Source organism: Sorex araneus, chromosome X, assembly GCF_027595985.1.
Source record: "Sorex araneus isolate mSorAra2 chromosome X, mSorAra2.pri, whole genome shotgun sequence".
Classification (NCBI taxonomy): domain Eukaryota; kingdom Metazoa; phylum Chordata; class Mammalia; order Eulipotyphla; family Soricidae; genus Sorex; species Sorex araneus.
The window spans coordinates 165,665,278-165,690,573 of record NC_073313.1 but is presented as its reverse complement, the minus strand read 5'-3'; the positions used below and the strand labels follow the sequence as shown (position 1 = coordinate 165,690,573).

The 25,296-nt window shown below is 53.6% G+C and overlaps 1 protein-coding gene across 4 annotated transcripts in view; it reads right to left on the bottom strand.

Annotated features, from left to right (window-relative positions):
* Positions 1-5,559: 5,559 nt before the first annotated feature.
* Positions 5,560-25,296, bottom strand: part of CEP350 (centrosomal protein 350) — an 89,848-nt gene continuing 70,111 nt past the window's right edge. For all 4 annotated transcript variants that reach the window (XM_055119862.1, XM_055119865.1, XM_055119864.1 and 1 more), the window contains 11 exons: positions 24,910-25,094; positions 22,856-23,000; positions 20,835-20,995; positions 18,979-19,115; positions 15,255-15,337; positions 12,535-14,471; positions 11,134-11,541; positions 10,884-11,030; positions 9,675-9,797; positions 9,060-9,258; positions 5,560-8,591 (listed from right to left, as the gene is read on the bottom strand). In XM_055119862.1, coding sequence (XP_054975837.1) covers positions 9,094-9,258; positions 9,675-9,797; positions 10,884-11,030; positions 11,134-11,541; positions 12,535-14,471; positions 15,255-15,337; positions 18,979-19,115; positions 20,835-20,995; positions 22,856-23,000; positions 24,910-25,094 — 3,491 coding nt within the window. In that variant the 3' untranslated portion in view covers positions 5,560-8,591; positions 9,060-9,093. The remainder of the gene's footprint in view (positions 8,592-9,059; positions 9,259-9,674; positions 9,798-10,883; positions 11,031-11,133; positions 11,542-12,534; positions 14,472-15,254; positions 15,338-18,978; positions 19,116-20,834; positions 20,996-22,855; positions 23,001-24,909; positions 25,095-25,296) is intronic.

Genomic DNA, 25,296 nt, shown 5'->3' with positions numbered 1-25,296 from the left:
CCCTAAGATGTAGTTTTTATTTGACATTAGGTTCTTGTGGGGGAGGAAGGGGCGGCTCAGGGGATGCTGAGCCTCCTTGGTGGGGGGGCTTGGGCTGGCACCCCAAATTCTGGCTTCCATAGATGTGTTCGGAGATGATGGTCTTGTTCCAAACAAAAGGTGCACCCCACCCCCCGAAAAAAAACCGAGAAGTCTGACCTGTGCTTGCAGAAGATGGCAGAATCATGACAAGCAGCAAAACGGGAGCCCCTTGGCAGTGGAGAAGCTGAAAAAAACGGCTCCAGAGGACAAATCTTCGTCTCGGTGTCTCCATGGAGATGCTCCTTAGAGCCCAAGGTGCCACCTCCATCCTGCGTGGCTTTTTATTTCTTTGAGTCCGGTTCATACTTGTCACGCTTTTGAGACTGCAGTGCTGACACCCCGACAATGCTTCTGCGGACAGTGGGGCTGCAATGCTGGGTCTCTGTTTCTCTCTGGGGGCCAACGCCCAGTGGAGTCTGGGGGTCACCCCTGGGGGTGCTTAGGGGATCACGCAGTGCAGGTGTCCATGCTGACCTTCCTGTATCCCTCGGGATTTTCCAGAGGAAAAGGACACAGGGACTCTGAATGGGGTAGGGTGGGGGGAGAAGAGAGGAGGGGAGAGGAGGGAGGGTCTGGGAGGGAGGAGAGGGGAGAGGAGATTGCTGTCATCCCACTGCTCATCGATTTGCTTGGGCGGGCACCAGTAACGTCTCCATGGTGACTTGTTACTGGAGAGGAGATACTTATTTTATTTTTTGATCGGTATAAGGTTTTAATATGGGTAGAAAATAGTTTTTTTTCTTTTTGTATGCATAGGGGTTACTCCTGGCTCTGCACTCAGGAATTACTCCTGGCGGTGCTCAGGGGACCATATGGGATGCTGGGAATCGAACCATATGGGATGCTGGGAATCGAACCCGGGTTGACCATGTGCAAGGCAAACGCCCTCCCCACTGTGCTATCGCTCCAGCTCCAATATGGGTAGAAAATAGTAATGACTCATAGGTGTTTAGGGTTTAAAATAGGATTATGGTTAAGTAAAAAAAGCACAGGTTCTGGAATCTGACCAATAAAGGCAATTTAACTCGATCTCTTGTCATCCTCTGCAAACCAGAAATGATTGTACTTTCTTTTCTTTCTTCTTTTTGGGCCACACCCGGCGATGCTCAGGGCTGACTCCTGGCTCTGCACTCAGGAATCACTCCTGGTGGTGCTCGGGGGGCCCTATGGGATGCTGGGGACTGAACCCTGGTTGGCCGCTGTGTTATCACTCCAGCCCCGGCAAATCTCATCTTTAATAAAAATAATCGGTCTAGAAGCTTCCGGAGCAGCATTTGGCCAAACAGGGTGGCCCAGCCAGAGGATACATCAAATCATCTACATGCTCCCTGCCAGGTGCGGCTTCTCTGCTCACGCCCTTCTGCCCTGCTGAGCACCTGAGCTGCTTCTCACCTTCCTGGAGTCTTCCCCAAGCCCAGGGATGGAGCGACAGAACAGCAGGGAGGGCGCTGGCCTTGCACGCGGCTGACCTGAGTTTGATTCCTGTGTCCCCCACCACCCTAGGGTCCCCCGAGCACCGCCAGGAGTGATTCCTGAGTGCAGAGTCAGGAGTCAGCCCTGAGCACTGCCGGGTGGGACCCAAAAAGAAAAGAAAAATGCAAAGAGGTTCCCCGCCTGGAGAACCCCAGTATTTCACCCTCTGTGCCCCGACAGGGACGTGTGTTCTGAGCATGCGGGCCGCTCACCTGAGTCTTCAACCGAAACAAAACGTTTTGTTTGGTTCTGTTCTGTTTTGGGGCCACACCCGGCAGTGCTCAGGGCTCACTCCTGTCTCGGCACTCAGAGGTCACTCCTGGGGGCCTCACGGGACCCGATGGGGTCCTGGGGACAGAAACCAGGCAGACTGCAGGCAAGGCAAGCGCCCTGCCCGTTTTAACTATCTTCCTGGCGTCCTGCAAACTCATGTTTTTCTTTCTTTCTTCTTTTGGCTTCTTCTTGGGTCACACCCAGCCATGTTCAGGATTGACTCCTGGCTCTGCACTCAGGAATCACTCCTGGCGGTGCTCGGGGGACCCTATGGGATGGCGGGAATCGAACCCGGGTCTGCCGCGTGCCAGGCAAACGCCCTCCCCACTGTGCTGTCACTCCAGCCTCCAAACTCATGTTTTTCAGATCTGAGTTTCTTTCCAGAATTTTGTATTTTTGTTTCTAGTTTTATTTTTGTTTCTAGATGTCCAATGAATTGTTGATTTTCCAGGCTTGGTCCTCTAATTCTCTTTCTGCTCTATTTTCAGTCCCTCCCCAACACACAGACACACAGACACACAGACACACAGACACACACACCCTTCTGTGGGCCCAGGGGATTAAACCCAGCTTTGCACACACCCTTGCACACACCCTGCGTGTCCATATCTGGCTTGACGGCTCTGCACGCGCATGTGCGCGTGCGCGCACACACACACACACACACACACACACACACACACACTCTCTCTCTCCCTTCTGTGGGCCCAGGGGATAAATCCAGCCTTGCACACATCCTCCATGTCCATACCTCAGCGTCTCTCTCTCTCACACACACACACACACACACACACACACATACACACACACACACACTTTCCTTCTGTGGGCCCAGGGGATAAATCCAGCCTTGCACACACCCTCCATGTCCATACCTCAGCGTCTCTCTCTCTCTCTCTCTCTCTCTCACACACACACACACACACACACACACACACACACACACACTCTCCCTTCTGTGGGCCCAGGGGATAAATCCAGCCTTGCACACACCCTCCATGTCCATACCTCAGCGTCTCACACACACACACACACACACACACACACACACACACACACACACACACCTTCTCCTGCGGGCCCAGGGGATAAACCCAGTTTTACACGCACCCTGCGTGTCCATACCTCAGCGTGATGGCTCCGCACGTGATTTTCGGGTTCCGGATGGTCTCCTGTCCACTGACTCACCTGCCCTAAGCCCGGAGACACGTGTCGACGCTCCTGCTGAAAGGGGTCATGCTTTGTAGGACATTTCCTTGGACCATGCAAAGGTGCTGTCATGCTGTCACCGGATCTCCCAGTGGTGCATCCCTCGGCCATCAGGAGACCCCGAGTTATTCACGAGGCGGTAACACAAGCCACCCCAGCAGGAGGGACCCCCGCCTTCACCCCCAAAGCCAGCCATCACGCACCAAGCCCAGGTCCCCCCTAGAAAATTTGACAATCAGTGACCGAGGGAGGGTGTCATACCTGTCCCTTTTTCTCCCGGGGGTTCCCCTCGTTTCCCAGGACGGGGGGTTCTGGGTGGGTGAGACCGGACCATCCTGCTCACTTCAGTTCTCTGGTTCCGGTTTTGGGAGAGATCTCCGGCGGGACTGGGCGAGGCAGAGGGGGCTGCCTGCAGCCCGGATGCCTGGCGAGGCGCGAGCTCTGGCATCTTACCCTTCCCATCTCTCTGGCGCCTCACATCCCACAGTTCTCTTGCCCGCCTTCCAGTGGTGGCCATGGGGCTGTCCACACACTGCAAGGTGCTGGACCCAGGGGCTGGAGCGATAGCACAGTGGGGAGGACGTTTGCCTTGCACGCGGCTGACCCGGGTTCGAATCCCAGCATCCCATATGGTCCCCTGAGCACCGCCAGGAGTAATTCCTGAGTGCATGAGCCAGGAGTGACCCCTGCATCGCCAGGTGTGACCCAAAAAGAAAAAAAAAAACCAAAAAAGGTGCTGGACCCAGAGTCTGGGGCTGCAAGAGTTTGGGGTGTCTCTTCCTCAGTGTCGCAGGGAAGGTGATGAAGCGACTTAATTTTTTTAACTTTTTGGGTCCCACCCGGAGATGCTCAGGGCTGACTCCTGGCTCTGCACTCAGGAATCACTCCTGGCGGGGCTCGGGGGACCCTATGGGATGCTGGAAATCAAACCCGGGTCGGCGCGTGTAAGGCCAATGCCCTCCCCGCTGTGCTGTGGCTCCAGCCCCGATGAAGTGATTCTTCTGTGTATGTGCCACACTTCTGCCTGCCTGGAAGTCCCAGGCCACTGGCCACCTCTTCCGTGTCCACTGGCCATTTCTCCAGTGTCCTCCAACTGTGGGTGGCCGCCCCGCGTGGGTCTCGCTGTGCCCACAAACACCCTCCCTGCACCGTTTCCCTGCATTTCGCTAAAGGCTATCGGTCACTGGGTCTTTTCTTGCCGGTCTGTCCTTACCTTTGGGTCCCTGGCACCTAACTCAGTACCCGGCGTGTGGGGACCGTCACATACCCGGTCTCATCCCAAGAGTTTCCTAAATTCTCAATTGGGGTGATAGTGGGGCTTCAGAATTTCCCTGGGAATTCTATTCCCCCATCTTTGTCGCTATCGGGATGGCTGAAAGCTCATGAACTTGGCCGTTGCTTGCACACGTGGCTGCGAGGCCAGGCCAAGGAGAGCGATCCATGGGGTGATGCCCAGCATGTGGGGTGGTCCTGAGGATGAAGCTTGGGGTCTCGCGCCTGCAGGGAGAATGCTCCCACGGAGCCCCAGCCCTGTGCCGCCCGGGGAATTTTTTTCAAAATTCAGGGTTCGAGTCTGATCCAAGAGCAGCTTTGCGGGGCCCGCTGGCCAGTGGCAGGGGGACAGACCACCCAGGTGCCAGGGGTCCCCGTCTGGGGAGCTCTCCTGCTGTCCCCGGCATCCCCATCCCCGGGCTCTGATTCTGGGAGGGACAGAGGGAGGGTCAGTTCTTTCCTCAGGTTCACGTTCCTGCACTTGGCTTCCCCAGCGGGACCAGCATCTGGGTCATCGTGGAGACACCGGCTGGGCACTGAGTGCAAGAAGCCCGTCACAGAGCGCCGTGCACTCACGGGGGCCCCTGTGCACGCTCCCCACGGCCATTTGTTACACTCCATCCTTGAAACTTGTTTTTTTTTTTTTTTTGCGTGTTGGGTCACACCCGGTAATGCTCGGTGGTTACTCCTGGCTTTGCACTCAGGAATTACTCCTGCGGTGCTCAAGGGACCCTGTGGGATGCTGGGAATCGAACCTGGGCCGGCTACGTGCAGGGCAAACACCCTCCCCGCTGTGCTATTGCTCCAGCCCGTCCTTGAAACTTCTGGATGCGTCTTTCTATGGGGCTGGGAGTACCCAGCAGTGCTCAAGGCTGACTCCTGACTGCACTCAGGGCTCAGGGGACTCTATGGGGATGCTGGGGATCGAACCCGGGTTGGCTATGTGCAAGGCAAGCGCCCTCCCCGCTGGACTCGCAGACTGATGCTCATGGGGCCATCAGTGATCTTTGTCTCCCTCCCCAGGACGAGGCCCAGAAAGCAAAGGGGTTCGATGCTGCTGCATGCCCTGGGCTGCTCGGGGTCACGTGGGGGGGGGTACCTGCATGCAGCACCCCCCCCAACCCCGACTCTCCTCCTGGGAAGCGTCGGCTGGGACCCCTGTTGATGGCAGAATGCGGTGGCCTCTCTGGACATGGAGTCCCAGAAGCTGCCGCTGAAGCCGAGTGAAAGCACGTTTATAACACAGGAGCGTTACTTTATAAATCAGTTTATTTACAGATTTCTCTTTCTGAAAGTACATTTCGGTTAACAAATCTATTTACACAGGTGTACATGGGCACGGGCCCCGCTATTTTACAGGTCATACTTACAAGACCACACCCCAAGTCCTCTGTGCCGAGGAGCCACTGGGTGTGGCAGTTGGCTGAAAGCAGCCCTCTGGCCGGGCTAAGTACACACACCCCCACACACTCACACTCACCCACACACACATACAGAGTAAACGGGCTCGTTTTTTCATGTCTGCACAGAAGTACAGTACGCACACGGAGGCGGAGGTGGCACCTCTCGGGGGAACGCTTTGCAATGCGCTGACCCGGTGGCTTTGCAAAGTCTGGGAAGAAAAAGCTATTAAACATGGGTTAAAATGACAGTACCTCCTTGTAGCTCAGGCGACTGGAGGGGTGGGTCTATTTTTTCTTTGTTTTTCTTCACATTTTTATAATACAAAGAGTTTACTGAGTCAGTTAGGATGGTTTGTAAACATGTAAATCCCAAGATTGGTGTGAAACTTTATCCGTGTAGTTCCTATGTTCGCGCTGTTGCTTTATTCACTAGTATCGTTAAGGTAGTAAAAGAAGATGTGGGTTTGAACTTCTTGCAGAAAAGTTCTAAGTTTCTAACGCTGTGCGAGTACACACTTGATTCAAGTATTGCAAAAAGCTAAGGCCACTTTTATTTTTTTCAAGACAAGAAAGTGAATTTTTTTTTTTTTTTAATCAATAGGCCACAACACTTGAAAGATAATTTCTCGGAGACCTGTAGTCAGAGAAGGAATTTTCTTTTCTTTTGAGCAAAAGAAAAACAGATCACTTCCACGTGAACTCCTTTGGAACGCTTCCTACTTTCCCCTCGACTGAAAATTCCTGGTTCGACCTGAAGAGGGACTGTGTACCCTGTACTTGAAGTCACCCAGAGTGCAGCACCCTGGACATCATTTTGGACGCAGAGGTAAATCCGAAGTCACTCCGGTCGGGTTTCCTCCTAACCTCTGCTAAGTGCTTCTCGGAGAGCTACTACTGCTGACGCAAAGATCTTTTTCTCAGCGGAATTGTGATGAAACAGCGAAAGAAGTTGGGGGGGGGACGGGGGGGGAGAAGGGAGATGAGTGGGACGGGGAGTGAGATTCTGGTGAGAGGCGGAGCTTGGTTCAAAAGAGCCCAGAGGCCGAGTGACATCGGGCACCTCCTGATCCGAAGACACCCATTTCCCAACGAAAACGCTAAGACACGTGCTGACTCCAGACCCCCTCTGTCACCTCGCCGTGGGTGGTCTCTTCCGGCAGGCCGCTCCTCCTGAGCCCATGAGTCTGGGGACTCGGGCGGATGGGGGCTGGAGGCCGGGGGAGGACGGGCGGGCTTTCCATAGCGCCTTCTGGAGAATCTGACGTCCAGACCGCTGTGCTCACAGACTCACGGGACTGTTATTCCTCCTGCATTGCTAGAACCGGAACGTCATCCAGAGTCCAGGTAAACTTTCCCTTTTCCCCTGGATGCAGTCCCAACAATAAGCCTGGAGAAAAGAAGAGCTGATCCCTAATAATATATTATCTTCCTCTCTTGTTCATATAAGATATCGACAGCAGTGGTGACGGTCAGGACCACGCATTCCCACTCGCCTGCCAGAGGGACAAACAGGCTGTCTTTCTGTCCTCCCAAAGGCAGGCCACTGAGAAGATGCTACCCCCCGGCCTGGACAAAGCCAGCCTCCACGCAGCCGACACCCTGCTGCATCAGCACCAAGAAAACCCGAGCTTCTCCCGAGTCCACCTGCTCGTTATGGCTACGCGCCTCGCGCGCATGAGGGAAAGTCGGGAAGCAGCCCCACCGGCCGGACACCTGGCCCGGCGCCTTCCCGGGACCTCGCGGGCGTGTCAGTGCTTCCCTCAGTATCAAGAGCTATCACACCAGTCACTGTGCAAAATGCAAGATTGCAATGACGACGTCGGGGAGGGTCTCCTATGACAAGATGAAACGCAAGAGGGTACGGACATGTGCATAGTGAAGTGGGGGGGGGGTGGGGAGAGGGGCGGCGAGGAAGGCGTGCGTATATGCTCCGCGCCCTGGCCGTCGCTGGGGCTGTCCTCACACCCAGGGACGCCGGCAGCCGAGAGTCCGGGGGGGTGTCTGAGATCAAGCTTGTGACCGACCTTCGGAATTAAGGCATCTACATTCGCGCCTTGGCTCCGCCACGTTCTTCCGGACTGTTGGAGCAGCGAGGGCTGGCGAGGAGGGGCCAGTCGAGGCAGGGCCAGGGCGCGGACGGGGCAGCCCCTGGCGCAGGCATGCGTGCAGCAGCTGGGTTCTGACGCGGTTCCGTTCAGGGGAGCTCGGAGGGGCCTTGGTTCACTTCCTCCCAGGCCTGCTGCTGTGGGTGTCTGGGGGGGGGAAGCGCCTCTTCTTCCACTGACCCCCCGGGTCGCGTCAGAACCTGGGTTTCCTGTGCAAAGAGCGCGAGAGCCCCGGAGGCGGCAAGACGGGAGGCTGAGCTACGACAAGGAGACGCTCACTGTCGACCTGGCAATAATTTACCTAGAAATAAGTTAAGCAGCACACGACGGGCACACGGGCAACGGGTGACATGTCTGTCTCGGGTGCACACGCTCTCCTCCTGCACGGCTCTCGCCGCAGCGTCTCGCCGAGTGGGAGAAGAGGCAGAGATGGACTCGTGCCGGCCAACGCGTCTTCTGGCCGCTCCTGCCGTCCGCACCGGGTGGCCTGAGGTGGTCCTGAGGGTCTGGCTTCCGGTGTGCTCAGAAGGACAGGCGGATGTCCAGAAGGACGGAGGGAAGTGCAAGGCCGGGCAAAGGCCGCAGACGCTGCCCTACCTGGGTCTTGGGGGGACTGAGCCGGGCCGTCTCTGCTTCGGTGCCCGCAGCGAGAAAACGCCAAGTGACGCAGCGGGCTACAATTCTTCCAGCCATACTCGGAAGCCTGACTTCCATGCCGCAGCCATAGGTCGGCACTGATGTCTGTTAACCCGATTGTCCACTGGGGGCTGGTCAGCTGTGTGAAGGAGAAAGAAGACGGTCCTCAAAGAGAAAGGAGGGGACTCCCGCCCCCCAACGAGTGACGCGGGCGCAGGTGAGTGAACGAGCCTGCCGAGAAGCGGGGCAGGGGCTTAATACTGTCGAGAGACCAGAACGCCACAGGGCCGAACACTCGGACACCATCGTCCCTGAGTCTATCCTGACTTCCTGCTCGGGGAGGCGACGCCCCGTCTCCGCTGAGGCCGGGCTGCTGCCTGTGGCCCTCACCCGAGCCCCAGCATGGGAGCTGGAAGGAGGTGCAGAGCCACACTCTGTGGACACCAGGGCCGCGCCTGTCCCCCTGAGCCAGTCCAGCCAGACCACACTGTCCCGTGAACTCCGACCCGGAAGTCCTTCTGCACAGGGGCAAGGTCCGGCAGCACTTTGGCTCAGATGGAGACGGGGTGCGGGTCGGGGGGGGGGGGCAGAAAGGCCTGGGACTCACATTAGCACTCAGGGGGCAGTTTATTGGCAAACTGTCACATGAGCAGCGCCCGGCCCTGCCTGTCGCTGATGCGGTTGAGCACGTCCACCGTGTCCCGCAGCAGACTCTCGAAGATGCCCTCGGCCAGCTGCATCTTCACGCACAGCTCGTCCTCGTCGTAGTTCACCCACTGGGCCTCCTCCTCGTGGAGCTCCTGGACCTGGGGGGCACAGAGGGGAGGGCGCGACGCCTGTCACGGGCCAATGCTGCGGCCCCCTCGCGGGAACAGCCGTGTGTGTGTGCATGTGTGTGTGTGGGGTGGGGGGGTGCGGAGCTATAGCACAACGTTGAGTGCATCGGCCTGGCATGTGGCTGACCTGGGTTCGATCCCCGGCAGGAGTGACTCCCGAGTGCAGAGCGAGGGGTCAGCCCTGAGCATCACTGGGTGTGACCCGAAAAAGAGCAGCTCAGGGGCTCGGGGCTGGGGTATATGCGCAGGAGGGAGGCCTCCCGGGTTCGACCCCCCACACCCTCCCCCGGCCACACACCCGCCTCCTGAGAGGCTGCCAGCGGGATAAATAGTCATTTGTTCCCGAGAGCGCATGTGCCAGGGAAGACGGGGCCAAGTGCACTGACCAGGATGTGATCGACTCGGTCTCTCTTCTTCCTCCCAAACTTCATCATTTTCTGCCAGTCGGTTTTGTGATTCGGCTCCTTTTTCAGACTAAATAACTTGAGCACTTCGGTTGCTATGAAGTTCTGTGAAGACAAGAGAAGTGAGGGAGACACAGATCACCACGGGCCTGAAACGCGGCGCCAGCGTAAGCAACGGCAACATGTGGAATGTTCATAGTGTTGTACAAATTTCTTCCACCTAGCACACTGTGCAGGATGGCAAAATTTCAAAAAAATGCGTCAAATACTCAGACCATTTATTTGACTTTTTCATACAGCAGCTGAAAGTAAAACACAGTGTGTGTGAGACCCATTCCACAATGTCGAATGACATTGAAAAGGTTTTTTAGAAAATACAATTAATATTTGATCACTTTTTGCTACTTGCACCTATGCAGGGTGGATGGTTCTCCTCTCGAAAGGGCCAGCCTGTACAAATGGGTTGGTTTTTTGGGGGGTGGGGGTCCCAACAGTGCTTACTCCTGGCTCTGTGCTTAGGGGTCACTTCTGGTGGGTATCAGGGGAGCCTATGCAGGTCAGGGATCCATTCTGGGTTGGCTGCTTGCAAGGCAAGGACCCTACCTTCTACTCTATCTTTCCAGCCCTATTTCTAGAATATTACACTGATCTCCAAATTACCAAAGACTCACCTCAAACTTCCATGTGTAGAAATACTCTGATTACTTCCTAATTTTTTTCCTAAAATAAAACTGCTTTCAAGTGAAACGGGAAATGGCTATTTGAGAGGCTGAGAATGAAGGAGAGCATCTGCCTTACTGCCCTCAGGGCCGAGTAACGGTCAGCCGCTCACACAGGAGGAGGGGTGGCTCTAAGGTTGGTGTGCAGGCATATGTGGGGTCTCGGGGGTTCTGCCCCAGGCACCTCGAGGGGCGCTGCCTTCCAGCCTCATCCGGAGAAAAACCAAAGTGAAAAGAAACAAAATGAGGACACGCTCTACAGCTCGGCTCACAATTTACCTTTTTTTCCCCTTTTTTTCTTTTTGGGTCACACCCAGAGATGCTCTGGGGTTCCTCCTGGCTCTGCACTCAGGAATCACTCCTGGCAGTGCTCGGGGGACCCTATGGGATGCTGGGAATCGAACCCGGGTCCGCCTCGTGCCAGGCAAACACCTTCCCTGCTGTGCTGTCGCTCCAGCCCCTCGCAATTTACCTTGATCTCATCTAGGCTGTTGGGATTTTTCACACGCCGGAAATAACTCGAGTTGACCCTAGACGGCTTCATCCACACGGGCTGGTTCAAGTTGGGATCTTCGGCGAAGATTTCCTCAAAAATCTCTCTTGTGAGGTCAAAAACCGCCTTGAGAGAGGAGGAGGGAAACAAAGCCCAGGGCTGAGGATGCGCGTGCCGGGCGCCCGGGGGGCGTCCCACCGAGGAGCGGGGCCCCGGGCCGCACGCCTACCTGTTTGTAGACCCTCTTGCTGGTGCTTTCCAGGTCCAGACCGTTGCTGGTCCCGCCCAGCAGCTTTGCAGGGACGCTGATGGTATGCAGAGCGTCCCCCGCCTCTCGGCGCTTCCAGAGTTCTTCCGCGGCGCCGTGGACGAGGAGCTCGACCTCCTGGGCGGTGTGGGGCACGGCCAGCAGCACCTCACAGGCCTGCGGGGCGGCTCTCTTGGCCTCGGCCATCAGGGGGACGATGGTTTCTTCCGCCTTGTTCTTCTGGATCTTGTGAGGAGAGCTCAGGCCGAAGTCTTCCTCGAACCAGTCCTGATCGTCCCCCAAGACGCTGAGGAACTCCCGACTGACCTCGAGCTCGGCAAGTCTCTTAGCAAGCTCTTCCTGCCCACTGGCGCCGAACACCGGACTCTCCTGGAGAGACGGAACCGCCCGAACAGCACCGGTTAGTGACCCCAGACCCACCGACACTCGGAGACAAAGCAGAGGCGTATCTGGACAGTCGGGACTTTGTAAGCAAACAAGGAAGCTGGGGGCTTCTAAGGGACCACGTAAGAACAAGTCTGTTCTGTGGGGTCGGCTTATAGCAGCCTTCTAACGGAAGCTTTATGAAATGTTTGATTCCCCCCCACCCCCACCCCCGCCTATTTTTTGGGGGGGCGGGGTCACATCTGGTGATGCACAGGGGTTACTCCTGGCTCTGCACTCAGGAGTTACTCCTGGTGGTGCTCAGGACACCCTATGGGATGCTGGGAATTGAACCCGGGTTGGCCGTGTGCAAGGCAAACACCCTCCCCGCTGTGCTATCGCTCCAGCCCCATCCCCCTGCCTTTTTGAATCAACATCACTCTGGTTTTGAAGGATTGTCTGGATTCTGGGAGCTGGGCACCAGACCGGAAATTCCTCACCTTTGGTCATTATCTGGCTCAAGCCACTAACAATCGTGACTTTGGCTCAAGTGCTCAGGAGCAACCTAAACAAGCGCTTGGTCTTGAGCACATGCCGTCCCAGCAGACACATGCCAGTTTCACCAGAGTCAACACCCCAGCTGGTGACCTCTGCTGGACAGCCATCACCGAGGTGTTACAGAGACGGAGAACTGGGGGGGTTGGGAATCGCGGGGATGGGCCGTGGGCTGCATCTGCCCAGAGACGCTGGAAGGGCACGGAAGCAGTGAGCGGGGACTGTCAGCGTCTGTGACAGCCTCACAGTGACCTAACAGAGCGCGATTATGCTCTGGACAAAAAGCAGTGAGGAGGGCTTTAAAACCAGGACGTGGTTACTCCCTAATAGGCACGTCACATACATGCACGTACGTGTGTGCACACAGTAGGGCACTCGGGGGTGACGGATTTAACACGTGCTCAAAGAACGAAACATGGACACGTGGTCTGAACAGACACTTACGGGCCGGGGATAGAGATCGGGCGAGGACACCTCTTCTTTCTCATCCTCCAGTTCAGATCGCAAGTAGCAGTCTGTGACAGCAGGTGGCCGTGTGTCCACGCTCGGGGTTCGGTCCGGGGACGGGGCTCTTCTCTGCTCATCCTCCAGCAACTCCTGGTTGCTGAGCTGGATCTTCCCCTGCCGGGCCTTGTGGATCTGCTGCAGCTGGCGGACGGTGTCCTGCACGAAGACTTCCAGGAGGCTCTCGGTCAGCAGGCTGACGGTCTCCACCTGCTGCTGCGATGACGACTGGATCTGGGCCTCCAAGTGGGCCTTCTCCCTCGCCAACAGGTCCAGGAGCGGGGTGGGCGGCTTCTCGGAGACGGCCGCAGCAGGCCCCGGCTCCTGTCCTGTCAGCCGCTCGCTCAGCTCTTCAGAGAAGGTCCTGTCCAGCGTCTCGTCCCCTGCACTGAGACCATCCGAGAGAAGGTCCCTGCTTTCCTTTGAGGAAGTCAGGGACGTCACTGGAGGCTCTTGGTGAACACCGGCGTCCAGCCCCAACAAAACACCCTGCCCGCTGCCTGGCTCTGTCTTCAAACTTTTGTCTCCTGAGCCGTCTGCTTCGTGCGTCCTGGGAAGGAACTTCTCATAAAGCGCCTCGACTGCATCCTTCTCTCTCTCGAGCTGGGGACCCTCTTCGGCTTTCTCTCCCTCACTGCCATAGCGCTCCTGTTCCTCGGAGTAGGCGTCTTCCTCTTCCTGCTCGCCTGCGTTGTCGTCGTCCAGGCTCTCGGGAAGGCGAGATATTTTCTGCGGTGGAGCAAAGATCCCGTGCTTCTCCTTGCACACGAAGTAGACGATGCCATTGTAGGTGCCGTTGTTGTTCCCCTCGGGCTTGTCCAGCTCCACGCCGGCCCAGAAGCCTTCGGCGAAACTCGTCTGACCTTTGAACCGCAGCGTTCCTGGCTGAACGTTGCCGATCAGCACCCGGTCCCCAAGGTGGAGGCCGAGCAGCTCGTCGGGGACCGAGTCCTTCGCCAGGGCCAGGGGTCCGGTCACTTCTGGGCCGTGCCCGACGTCGCTGCGCTCCTCGCTCTTCATCAGCTCGGTGGGGGACTTGAGCTCCAGCAGCCGCCCGGAGTGGACGCTGCTGTGGACCGAAGGGCTCTTCCCGCTGAGGCACTCGCTGATCTCCTCGTCGCTGCCGAAGCTCGTGGCGCTGCTGCCGGAGCTCCGGGTTGACGGGGACTGCTCTCGGCAGGACGGACTATCCCTGTGCAGCGCGAGCACAGGGGACGCGGCCACGTCACCACCGCACGAGCCGGTCGCGGTTTCTTTCTTGAGAGAGGAGGCTTCAAACTCTTCAGAGTAGGAGGATGTCTCTCTCGGAGCAAAAAGATGCTCTGAGAAGGGCAAGTCTCTCTCCTCTCGGTCTCGTTCCGACCGGATGCCCGGACCCTGGTCCATCCCATCTTTGGGCTCTTTCTGATGAAGACGGCCGACGGCTAACCGAATCAGGTTGCTCTGGATGTCTGGAGACTCTAGGGGAAGATCTTCCTTGGGAAGAACTGTCGGTGAATGTCCTTGTTTAGTGTCCAGTTTCACTAAGACGCCAGACTCCTCAGATGGCTTCGAACGGGTACTTCCGGCGGTGCTCTCTTCCGAGCCCCCAAGACCCACATCTGGTAGGTCTGACTTCTGACTCGAAGCTTCTTCGGCCTTGACATCAGACACATCCAGAATGCGACTGGGCACATTCAAGTCCTTGAGTCGAGGTACCTCGGGGACGTTTTCAAGGGAAGCCCCAGAGTCTGCCCTGGTTTTCCTGGAGGATCTGAGAATTGGAGATGAAGTCTGAAAATGCTCTTCTGTCCGGCCGTCCAACTCAAACATTCTCTTTGCAGAGATAGACAGAGACTTCTCTGATGACGATCTCTCCGTATCTGCCCCGGCAACATCTAAAAGGAAAAAACAGTCAGCAGAAATATTTGATCACTGTCTTCCGCTGTCTGGAATCAAAGTTTACAAAATCTTAAACTGAATCTAAGAAAGATCTCGGAACAATAATCTGTCTTGTTTAAAACAGAAGGTGAGTTCTCCTTTAAGAGAATATACTGTAGCTATGATAAACAGAATGTTCAAATGAATGAAAACTTTTAAGTTTGAAATTATTTTTTTAGGGGGTCCACACCTGGCTCTGCGCTCAGGGATCACTCCAGGTGGTGCTCAGAGAACCATATGTGATGCCTAGAATCAAATGGGTTGGCTGCATGCAGGTAAGTGCCCTACCCACTAGACTACCTCTCAGGCTCCTGAAATAATTTTTTAAGCACTGTCTTATAAAATGAAGAAATAGGGTCTGAGTTCATGGAGAGACTGATTTTCATGACCAATCTTTTTTGGGGGGCTTTGGGGGGTAGTTTCCTCCTGGCAATGCTCAGGGGTTACTCTTGGCTCTGTGCTCAGGAATCATTCCTGACAGTGCTCTGGTGACCCTGTGGGATGCTGGGGATTGAACCCAGGTTGGCCGTGTGCAAGGCAAGTGCACTCCCTGCTGTGCTACCGCTCCAGCCCTGATTAGCTGAGACCAAGACGTGCTGATGATATTGATGAGTCATTTTAGTCTGTCTTTTGGCCTCTGTTTCTGTCGTACTCTCAGGACAATTAAGAGGCAGGAATGCGTAGGCATCACATAAACCTTTCGAGGAAGGAAAGACTGTCATTGTTTTCTATTTACGTACCAATTTGTTCAGAAACAGACCCCAGGGATCCTCTGGAACGTTCTGACTCTGTCAGTGGTTTCCAAGTCTTTGCTGTTTCCGATCTGGGGGGAAATGGATGGACAGAAACTCAGTGTCTTGCTGGCAGCTACTGAAGTGGCACATGAAGGGGAGACTCTGAGATCCCTTCTCGGGGCCGCCTTCCAGCCCTGCACCTCGCTGTTTTCATGCAGTGCTGGGGTCCCCCGCCCTCCCCGCCTCCTGGCACCACGCACACGCCAGGCACATGCTCAAACATGTGAACTGTCTCCCTGATGACTGCTGGGGCTCTTTGTTTTAACTTGGTCTTGGGGCAATGACAGGTGGGGCTCGGGGACAGGGACACACTCAGCCCTGTGACCTGGGGCCCTGCAGGGCTCTTGCACCGAGACTAACAGATCAGGCATGGATGTTTTCTGTTTGGTTTTTAGGCCACATACAACTAATACTCAGGGCTTGCTCCTGGCTGTGCTCATGAATCACTCCTGGTGGGCACGGGGACCCTATGGGGTGCTGGGGACTGAACCCGGGTCTGGCCCCAGGTCCAGCGTGTGCAAGGCAAATGCCTTCCCTGCTGTATTATTGCTCTGGCTGGGCACGAATGTTCTTGAGCCTTCTACCTACACACTTATCTATATTCTGCCACCCCAACTATCTTTGCTCCAATCTGCAAGGACTGAAAGCCATGGCTCTGAAGCAAGTTCAGAGTGAATTGCTTAAGCACCGGTTTCCATTGCAGACGGCACACCGCAGCCCGACAGGCCGTCTAACCAACTGCCCACACTGTCTCCGATAATCTCTAGCCCTCGAATCTGGAGATTTCCTTCCCCCAGTTTATCAGCTCGCCTTAAACAAACAGCCCACATCCCGCTCCAGTCTCCCCTGCTCCAGCTCAGCTATGACCCTCTTGCCCTTCCATCTGCAGAGCTACGTTCACCATCCTTGTTCTCTTGCCTTCTCTTCACTTTCATGATGAAAGTTCACTCGGTTCAGAGTCTGGCTTCCTTGGAACTGCTCTAAAGAACGCTGCTTCCTCCTGTGGAGCCTGTGGCCCCTCCCCTTCTCCTGGGGTGCATGGCTCCCTGGGCTAATGCTGAGAGACTCATGGCTCCAACCACTAGGTAGATGGACAGAGAGAGATCAACCCTGATATTTCTTTTTGGCTAATGCCACTCAGATGACCAACAGGGATCTGGCATACTGAAGCCAAAACTAGATTTTTTTTTTTTGGGTCACACCCGGAGATGCACAGGGGTTACTCCTGGCTCTGCACTCAGGAATTACTCCTGGAAGTGCTCAGGGGACCATATGGGATGCTGGGAATTGAACCCGGGTTGGCCACCTGCAAGGTAAACGCCTTACCTGCTGTGCTATCGCTCCAGCCCCAAACTAGACACTTCCAATGAAAGGAATGGTTTTCTACTGAGATCTCTGGGACTCTGACTCAGCCCGCTCATCTGAGACACGCAAAGTTTTCCTAAATTCTCTCCAGTGTGCTCAGATCTTCCTAAAAGCCATCGAGTCCCTGTTCTTCGAAGTTTCCAGAAAGAACTCTCTGAACTCATGCTGGGCTATGTCATTCTCTGGCCAAAATCCCTCAGGGGCTGGGTTAACAAAACTCTAAAACCATTTAGCAGTACATCGTAAAACATGTAAAAACAAATTTACAGCTTCCAAAGAAAATCTGACAGAAGGACAAACAACGGCTTAAGCCTAATAACTTCAGGAAGCTTATTCAGCTTTGATGCTGGCTATTTCGGGGTAGTCAGGCATGAGGTGATTTAAACTTTTATCTTTTTATGGCTTCCTCTGATATTCTGACAAGAGCAACTCTAACGACTAAGACATAGCTTGCATCGTACAGAAGCTCCTGTTATAAGTTTTCTACCCCTACCACAATTGGTCATGTCCTCCTGATATTCCTGCTTCTTAGGAATCTAAATACTGATTGAAAACGGGAGCAGAGCGGGCCAGAGACTTGCTGGAGAACTTGCTCTGAAGTTAAGATTCTTTCAGGGATGCTAATGAATCGAAATGACTTTTGTAACAAACACCCCGCTTCTGAACTAAAAAACCTTCAAAGGGTTGGTAGCTTCTAAAAAGTAAAGAGTAAAAATGAGGTTTCTCAGAATCTGGTTTCTACGACAGAAACTGGCACACATCCAAAAGAACAGGAACAACCAGTGCTGGCACAGATGTGGGAGAAAGGGACCCACTCACTGCTGGCGGAAATGCCAACCGGGCCAGCCTTTTGGGAAGACAATATGGGCATTCCTCCAAAAACTAGAAATCGAGTTTCCACACGACCCATCAATACTGCTCTGGGAATATACCCTGGGGCCCAACGCATCACAGCACAAAAGCCATATGCATGCCTACATTCACTGCAGCACTATTTACAGTAGCCAGAATCTGGGGACCCCCCTAAGCACCCGAGAACAGACGAGTGGGGACAGAATTTGGTTTCTGTGTATTTTCCTCCCTTGAGCCAGTCTTGTGTATCCAGTTTCTAGGACACCTCAGGCTCTTTATCGAGTCTGGTCACACCCGAAGGCCCTTTTCTCTGGAATGCCCCAACTCCCGGGCCTACTCTGCTTCCGGGTCCCAACTGGCTGTAAGTTAGCGTCTCTGGTACGTGCATTTACTAGTGCATCCTAGTCAATCCCTTCTGAGCCCCACAGCTGATGACTGACGGGCTCTGCTCCTGTTCCCAGACACAAAGGCAGCCTCCCAATGTCTTACTAGTATAAAGGATGACATACATACAAATTGATATTTTTTCTCAAGATAGGTTTCCAGAAGAGGAATCAAAGTGAAAAAGTGTAGACTTCGGGAGAATTCTGAAACAATGCCAAGCTCGTTCCAAGGGTCTCTACTAAGCATGGTGCCACTGTCTGCAATACTGGGCCTCTTCAGTACCTGCTCCGTTTCAGGATTCAAAACAGACTTTTAATCTATCCCTCATTACACATTTGATCGATCTCCTACATAACAATTTCACTTTAGCAAGTCTAAAGATACCAATTGATATTTGCACTTCTACATTTTCAGTTAGATAACAGACAAGCTTTGTAAGGGCGAAACTGACGCCATGATAGGCAGCGGAAATCAGCAAAATCAGCTGGGCCTCAGTTCAGTTCCTGGAACTGAAACAGTCTCGGTTTCCCAGCAATGAAACTGTGTAACTGGCCAACCTGCACCCACCTGGAGAAGTTCCTGGGCCCAGCAAGTGTCTCAATCAGTCACTATGCCCCAGTCGAAATGCCCCAGAAACTGCCTTTTGTTAACCCTAAAAGAATGAGTGGCATATGGAACCATAAACTGCCAGTGGAAACTATTGTTTAACTGTTGCCTGACCACTGTGACCCTCGACACTTGCCCGAACACCTTTGTTTGGTAACTAAGATTTCTTTCTGAAACAATAAGGCATGCACTGCTTATATAATCAAACCCTAGATAAACTGCTTGCTGCCTGAAGTTGGGGTCCTACCAAGGGACCACTCTGTGGGTGAGACAGTTGACCCCAGTATACTGGAATAAAACTCTACTGCTTTTGCATTACTGAGTTCGTGTTTCAGCCGTCTCACTGCTTGGGAACCCACAGTCCTGGGCTTAACAGCTTCTCCCAAAAGCTTCCCCCCCACCTTTTTTTTTGGTTTTGTTTACAAACAAGCAAAATCTAGGCAAGTCATCAAAAAGTGTGTACCTGTGCAGCGGAAGGGGCTTGATCTTGGGTTTATCGGAAGTGGTGGAGAACGTTTTAATCTGAGGCTTGGCGGTTGGTGACGTTTCCAAATCCCGATTAAGCTCAGCTTCAGTTTTCTTGATGAATTCGTCATACGACTAAGTTCAGAAAAATCAGAGAGTCACTATGTGGAATATTTTGCAAAGTACTGTAAATGATAAAACTGCATATTTTATGACAAAATGTTTAGATGGTAAAGAAAGAATAAAGATCTTTCACCCAGCTCCAGTAGAGCTTAGAAAATGGTTACGCCCATGTTCTTGAAATGGACTCTATAGAAACAGGACCTATGCCTGCAATTTCTCAGTCTGTCTCAGACTATCACTGCAATTCTGCAGTCTTGGTCGCAGGATATCACTGCAACCCCGCCCACTTTATCTAACACATCACTGCAACCCCCCCCCCCCCAGCCTGTCTAACACATCACTGCAATCCCACCCAGTCTGTCTCAGATTATCACTGCAACCCCACCCCAGTGTCTGTCTCAGACGATCACTGCAATCCCTCACAGTCTAACATATCACCGCAACCTTGCCCAATCTGTCTCAGACTATCACTGCAACCCCGTCCAGGGTCTGGCTCAGACTACCACTGCTTTCCTGGTATCAACTGGGAAATTGTCCCATTTCAATCCACAGAAGGTTAATACATATGAAATTGTACAGTTTGCTCTGGGACAGGCAACTTCTCTAGGTAATTACATAATTAGATATCATAAATATCAGTTATTATAAAAGTATATAATATACTATCATATATATGTTTATGCATACGATATGAAGAATGGCAATAACTGAGTATATCTTTAATAGATTCTGAACATTTTGTGGCCCCTCTAAGACGGTCTGCCCACCAGCGTTTCAATGACAGTCGTACCAGACGGTAAGGACTTGGGAATACAGAAGGGAGAGGATGCTTGGGAGCAGGACGAGTTCTTGGTCAGGCTAAAGCAAACTGAGCTGACTTATAGTCCTAACAGGAATGAAACCTAAGGAATGGCCTCTACCTCTGACTCTTGCTCCAGCGTCTGGGCTAACGTACTCTACCACCACTGCGTGAGACTATTCCTGCTGTGCGGCACTGGATGGCCATTATGTGCAAGGCAGGGGTCAATTGATCCTACAGAATGAATGCAGACAGATGCCTGTCAATCACCAGGCCTTTCCCCCTAGGCCCAGGCCCTCCCTTCCCTGCTCTCCCTCCCATCACCTTTCTCTGATACAGTAACTATCTTTTCCTTTTGTTTTGTTCTGGGGCCACACCTGGTGATGCTCAGGGGTTACTCCTCACTCTGTGCTCAGGGATCATTCCTGGCAGTGCTCGGGAGACCTTATGGGGTGCTAGGGATCAAACCCGGGTCAGCTGTGTGCAAGGCAAACGACCTCCCCACCGTGCTATTGCTCCAGCCCTGATACAGTAACTTTTGGCCTTTAAATATATACTAGAGTCTGGAGCAGAACCAGGCGGGTTGTGGGGCTTGGGAGAAAAACCATGTAAATAGGGACGACACCAACTTCCGAGGCATTATACTGCTGGTGAAAAGTCTCAGACTGCAATAATCCCAACAGCTGGAATTACAGACCCCCCAGTTCTGTGACGGAGAGGGCACAAGCACCCACTGGCCTGATCTTTCTTATTTAAAAAAGACCCATACTTTAGATTATTTTAAGAATTCTTGATAGGACAGTATTCAATGCTTTAAGGTTCTTGCTTAGAGAGCCTCCGGTTGCTGAAGAACCGGGGCCCCCGGGGGCACCAGGTAGGGAAGCCCCCGAACTCATGCCCTTCCGAAGCCCAGCCCCGCGCCCCGGCCTGACCTCCAGCTGTTTGATCAGGCTGGCCTCCTGGGCTCTCAGCCGCTCCTTCTGCCTCTTCTTCTGCTCCTGCTTCAGCTGCTCCACCACGGACTTCCTTTTCCGCAGCTCATCCTTGAGGGCTCGGATCCGACCCTCGATGTCACTCTGGTCAGAGGCAGTTTCTGGAAGAGACCCCGAACCCCCTCACTGACTCGTAACGCCCGGAGAGTGTAAACTCAGTGACCTAGTAGTGGAAAGCAGCGGCCAGATGCTCCATTTAAATAAAGTTAATCTCACACTGCAGAGGAAGAAATTTGAATTTCTGGGGGAGAAAAAAACGTATTAGCAATTTGTACCTCTCCTTTCCCATAATCTTTTGAAAGAGTGAATTTGCTTTTACTTTCCAATTACGCTATCTGACGCTGCAAATGAGTCTCTAGGTAGCTGCTCTGTTAAGGTAAGCAGCTGGAGACATACAGGTTCAAGTTCAGTGAAAGCTGTGAAGCTGGCCATGCTGTAAGGAACTGTTTCCGGGTGAAAGAGCGTCACCTGGCCCACCACTCATGGGATATTAACGGTGAATATTCGAGATCAATGCACCCAAGAGAAGCAGAAACTTCCTGAGAAAGATATACAAATGATCAAGAGGTATCTGGGAAAAAAAAATGCTCTGCATCACTTATGGACATGCGAAGCAAGATGAGAATGAGATGAATGCACAGCAGAGAGACTGGCACACATCCCACAGCACAAAACAACCAGTGCTGGCCAGGATGTGGGGGAAGGGGAGACACACTCACTGCTGGAAGACAATATGGACATTTCTCAAAGAAAAAAAAAAAAGAGTCACATTTCCATTTGACCCAGCATGTTCACTTCTTGGCATCTGCCTCACGGGCCCAAAAGACACTTGCACCCCATTTTCACTGCGGCATTATTCATGGCTAGCAAAATCTGGAAACAACCCAAATGCCCAAGAACAGATGATTTCTGCGAGGCATCTCGACCATCATCGGCTTAAGAAATATTCAGTACAGGGGCTGGAGTGATAGAATAGCGGGGAGGGCATTTGCCTTGCACGAGGCCGACCCGGGTTCAAATCCCAGCATCCCATATGGTCCCCTGAGCACCGCCAGGAGTAATTCCTGAGTGCAGAGCCAGGAGTAACCCCTGTGCATCCCCGGGTGTGACCCAAAAACAAAAAACAAAAACAAACAAACAAAAAAGAAATATTCAGTACAGACACACAAAAGAATCTCAGAACCGAGCTCGCTGCAGAGATATCTGCCTCCGGACTTTAAGCCAGGCTGACTTCACGGGGGTGCCCCAAGCAGGAGCAGGCGTCGTCCCTCCACCTGCCCCCTAAGAATCTCGGCAGCCTCCAACTTCCGGAACCCAATGAGAAGTGCGGGTACGTGGGTTCAGTGATGATGGCAAACTCCAGGCCTCAAGGGACAGGGGACGGGTCGGTCTTTCTCATCTCCTCGTCCTTGTGGGACCCTGGAGGTCACGTTCACGAACTGCCTCTGGCTGCACTTAAGCTCCTTCACGGCCACGATCCAGAGACACACACAAAAGAATCTCAGAACCAAGCAGGTCGCTGCAGCAATTTCTCCAGACCCTAAATGTCTAAAATCTTAGAATGCCAGAAGCGCACAGCCGCTCTTGCAACCGCATGACATCTTATGCTATTCATAACAAGCAATACAAAATAAATTAGCATCTGCCTTTTCGGCAGGTTTGAGTGGTGGTGGAAAAATTCAAAAGAATGGTGGTGGAAAGGTGTAACGGTGGAGGGACTGGTGTCGAAATATTGAATATAACCCATTATTGCGAACAACTTTATGAAAATAAAATTTAAAAAAATTTTTTTAAAGAAAAAAGACATATTCAATATGCAAAACTGGAAAACTGGAGCGGAGCTAAGTGTGCCAGTGGAGAGTAAAGCAGCGTCTGATATCAAGGGGACACCTTGGCAGAGACTGCACAGGAGACAGGAAGGCAGACGCAGCAAGGAGCACCTGCCCCGCCCCCTCGCTTACCGGACTGTGTCACGGACAGAGACTCGTCGGACCAGCTGGGGGAATGCTGGTGGGACCTGGTGGGCAGGCGGCCTTGGCTGCCACTCCGGTGGCTCCCTCTGCTGGACTCCTGCTTCGACACGGACGTGCAGCTTTTGGGAGGCGACTGTCGGGAGAGGAAAGCACAGGACAGCTGTTCTGTGACACGGGCTTCACGCCCTGGAGAAAATTCCAGTCCCCGAGGCTGGAGAGACCGTCCAGGGTTGAGGGGCGCTGACCGGTTGGATCCATGGCACCCCATGGTCCTTCGAGCACCATTGGGTGCAGTCCTGGAAGGGACCGGGGAATACCCAGCGCCGCAGGGTCTGCGCAATGCCACATCCTGGTTGCCAAGATTGTCAGGAGGGACCCCAGCAGATCCCAGCCCCTCACAGGGGGCCTAAATCCTTTTTTTTTTTTTGTGGGGGAGGGTGTCACACCTGAACGTGCTCAGGGCTGACGTCTGGCTCTGTGCTCAGGGATCACTCCTGGTGGGGCTTGTGGGTCATATACGGGGTAGGGGATGAAAGCAGGGTCGGCCCCGAGTAAGGCCAGCATCCCACTGGCTCGCGGTACTATCTGATGGGGCCTCTCAGGCCTCTTAAGACTCGGCTCCCTCGGCTCACTGCCTAGCGCCCCAGGGCAAAGCTCCCTGTCCCTGGAATATCCCCGCATGCTTGGGGATAAGCAAAAAGATGCGGATAATGAACCTGGGGCTATCACACAGCAGTCTATCCTCTTTAACTCTACAGGAAAGTTCTCCTTCATAATTAAAAAAATAATATTTTTATTATTAAAACTATTTTAATAATTTTAATTAAAAATTGTTATTAAAATTGTGGGGGTGCACACTGCGGCTTTAACACTTTGCTCCCTTCAGACAGATACCCGAGATGGAACCTCTGTGTCGTGCAGTAATTCTACACCAAAAGAGGAACAGATTGAGGAAATACGGTGTAGGGCTGGGGAAGGGCAGTGGCTGAGCCGTAGTGCTGCATGTGCGGGGTGCTGGGTTTGATCTCGGGCACTGCAAATACACGAAGGTGCCGTACGGGTCCAGGAGACAGTTCTGAAGGTGGGGGGCCTGCTCCAGCTCTGAGCTTGATGTCTGCCACCTTGTGACCCCCACCTGAGCACTGGGGGAGCTCAGCCACAGGGCTCTGAGTCGCTGGATCCAAGCACCAGCACCCCCCCCCCTCACAGGCCAGGACATCGAACCAGGCCCCTGGCCCAGACAGCCATTCTGAGAGCCACGGAGAGATGAGATCGTATTAGAAAAATCACTTCAGAACACTCTAGTTTTGATCTCCTTGATTTGTCTGTGAGAAAAACAACAATAACAACAGAAACACCATTTTTTTGTGTGAGAAAAAAAAAGCCCTGATCAATCAGATGGAGGCTATCCTGAATCCCAATAACGAACTCAATTCCCAGGAAGCCAAACTAGTACAACTGTGTCCAAAGGCAGAGCTCAGCCGTGAAATCCTGGAAAGCAAGAATCATGCCACAAGTATCTATCCCATAAATCGCTTATTACGTACAACTATGAATTCACTACTATGAGAATTTAACTAGCGTCTTTCTCTAATCTTAAAAACTGTTTGCAGGCCTGAGACTTACTTAGCTCCAAGCCTTCAAAGACTCCTGTCTCTTCCCACAATTGTAAGAGATCTAAGAGCTCATGGCTTCGTAACTGCCACTAAAGTTCATATATTTGAGGCTCTCTGCTCAGTGTCATATACTGCCTGTCACAGGCATAGGTGAGCGTCAAGAATATAACTCATTGCCAGAGCGACAGCACAGTGGGGAGGGCGTTTGCCTTGCAGCCGAACCAGGTTCAATCCCCACATCCCATAGAGTCCCCCAAGCACCGGCAGGAGTAATTCCTGAGTGCAGAGCCAGGAGTAACCCCTGAGCAGCACTGGGTGTGACCTAAAAAGCCAAGAGAAAAAAAAAAAGGACATAACTCGTGAACCTTTTCGATAAAATACCGTCCAGCTCTGGAAGCGTCACGATGCAAGCAGGCACCAACGTACGTGTTTACTGGGAGAGGCGGACGACTCCAGCTCCTGGGAGAACACCAGGTCTTCGGCGAGGGAGCTGGGGGCCGAGCTCCGGTGCTGCTGGGCCGCGGTGGACTCGGACGGGGGGAACCCGGCAGAGCTGCCCAGCTCCTCAGGAACGGAGCTCTCGCTGTGCGACTCCGCGGCGCTCACGGCATCTGCGGGGGGGAGGCGAGCACTTGAGAAAGTGTGCTGGGGACGTTGAGCAACTGCTCCTGGCGTGGACTCAGCACTGCTTCTAACACACACTTGGGAGGGGCGATGCTCAGGGGCTCTTCCTGACTCAGGTCTCCAAGGGGGCGTATACGCAGTTCCGGGGACGAGTTTGGGACCCACAGTGTGCGAGCGAGCCCTTCCTCC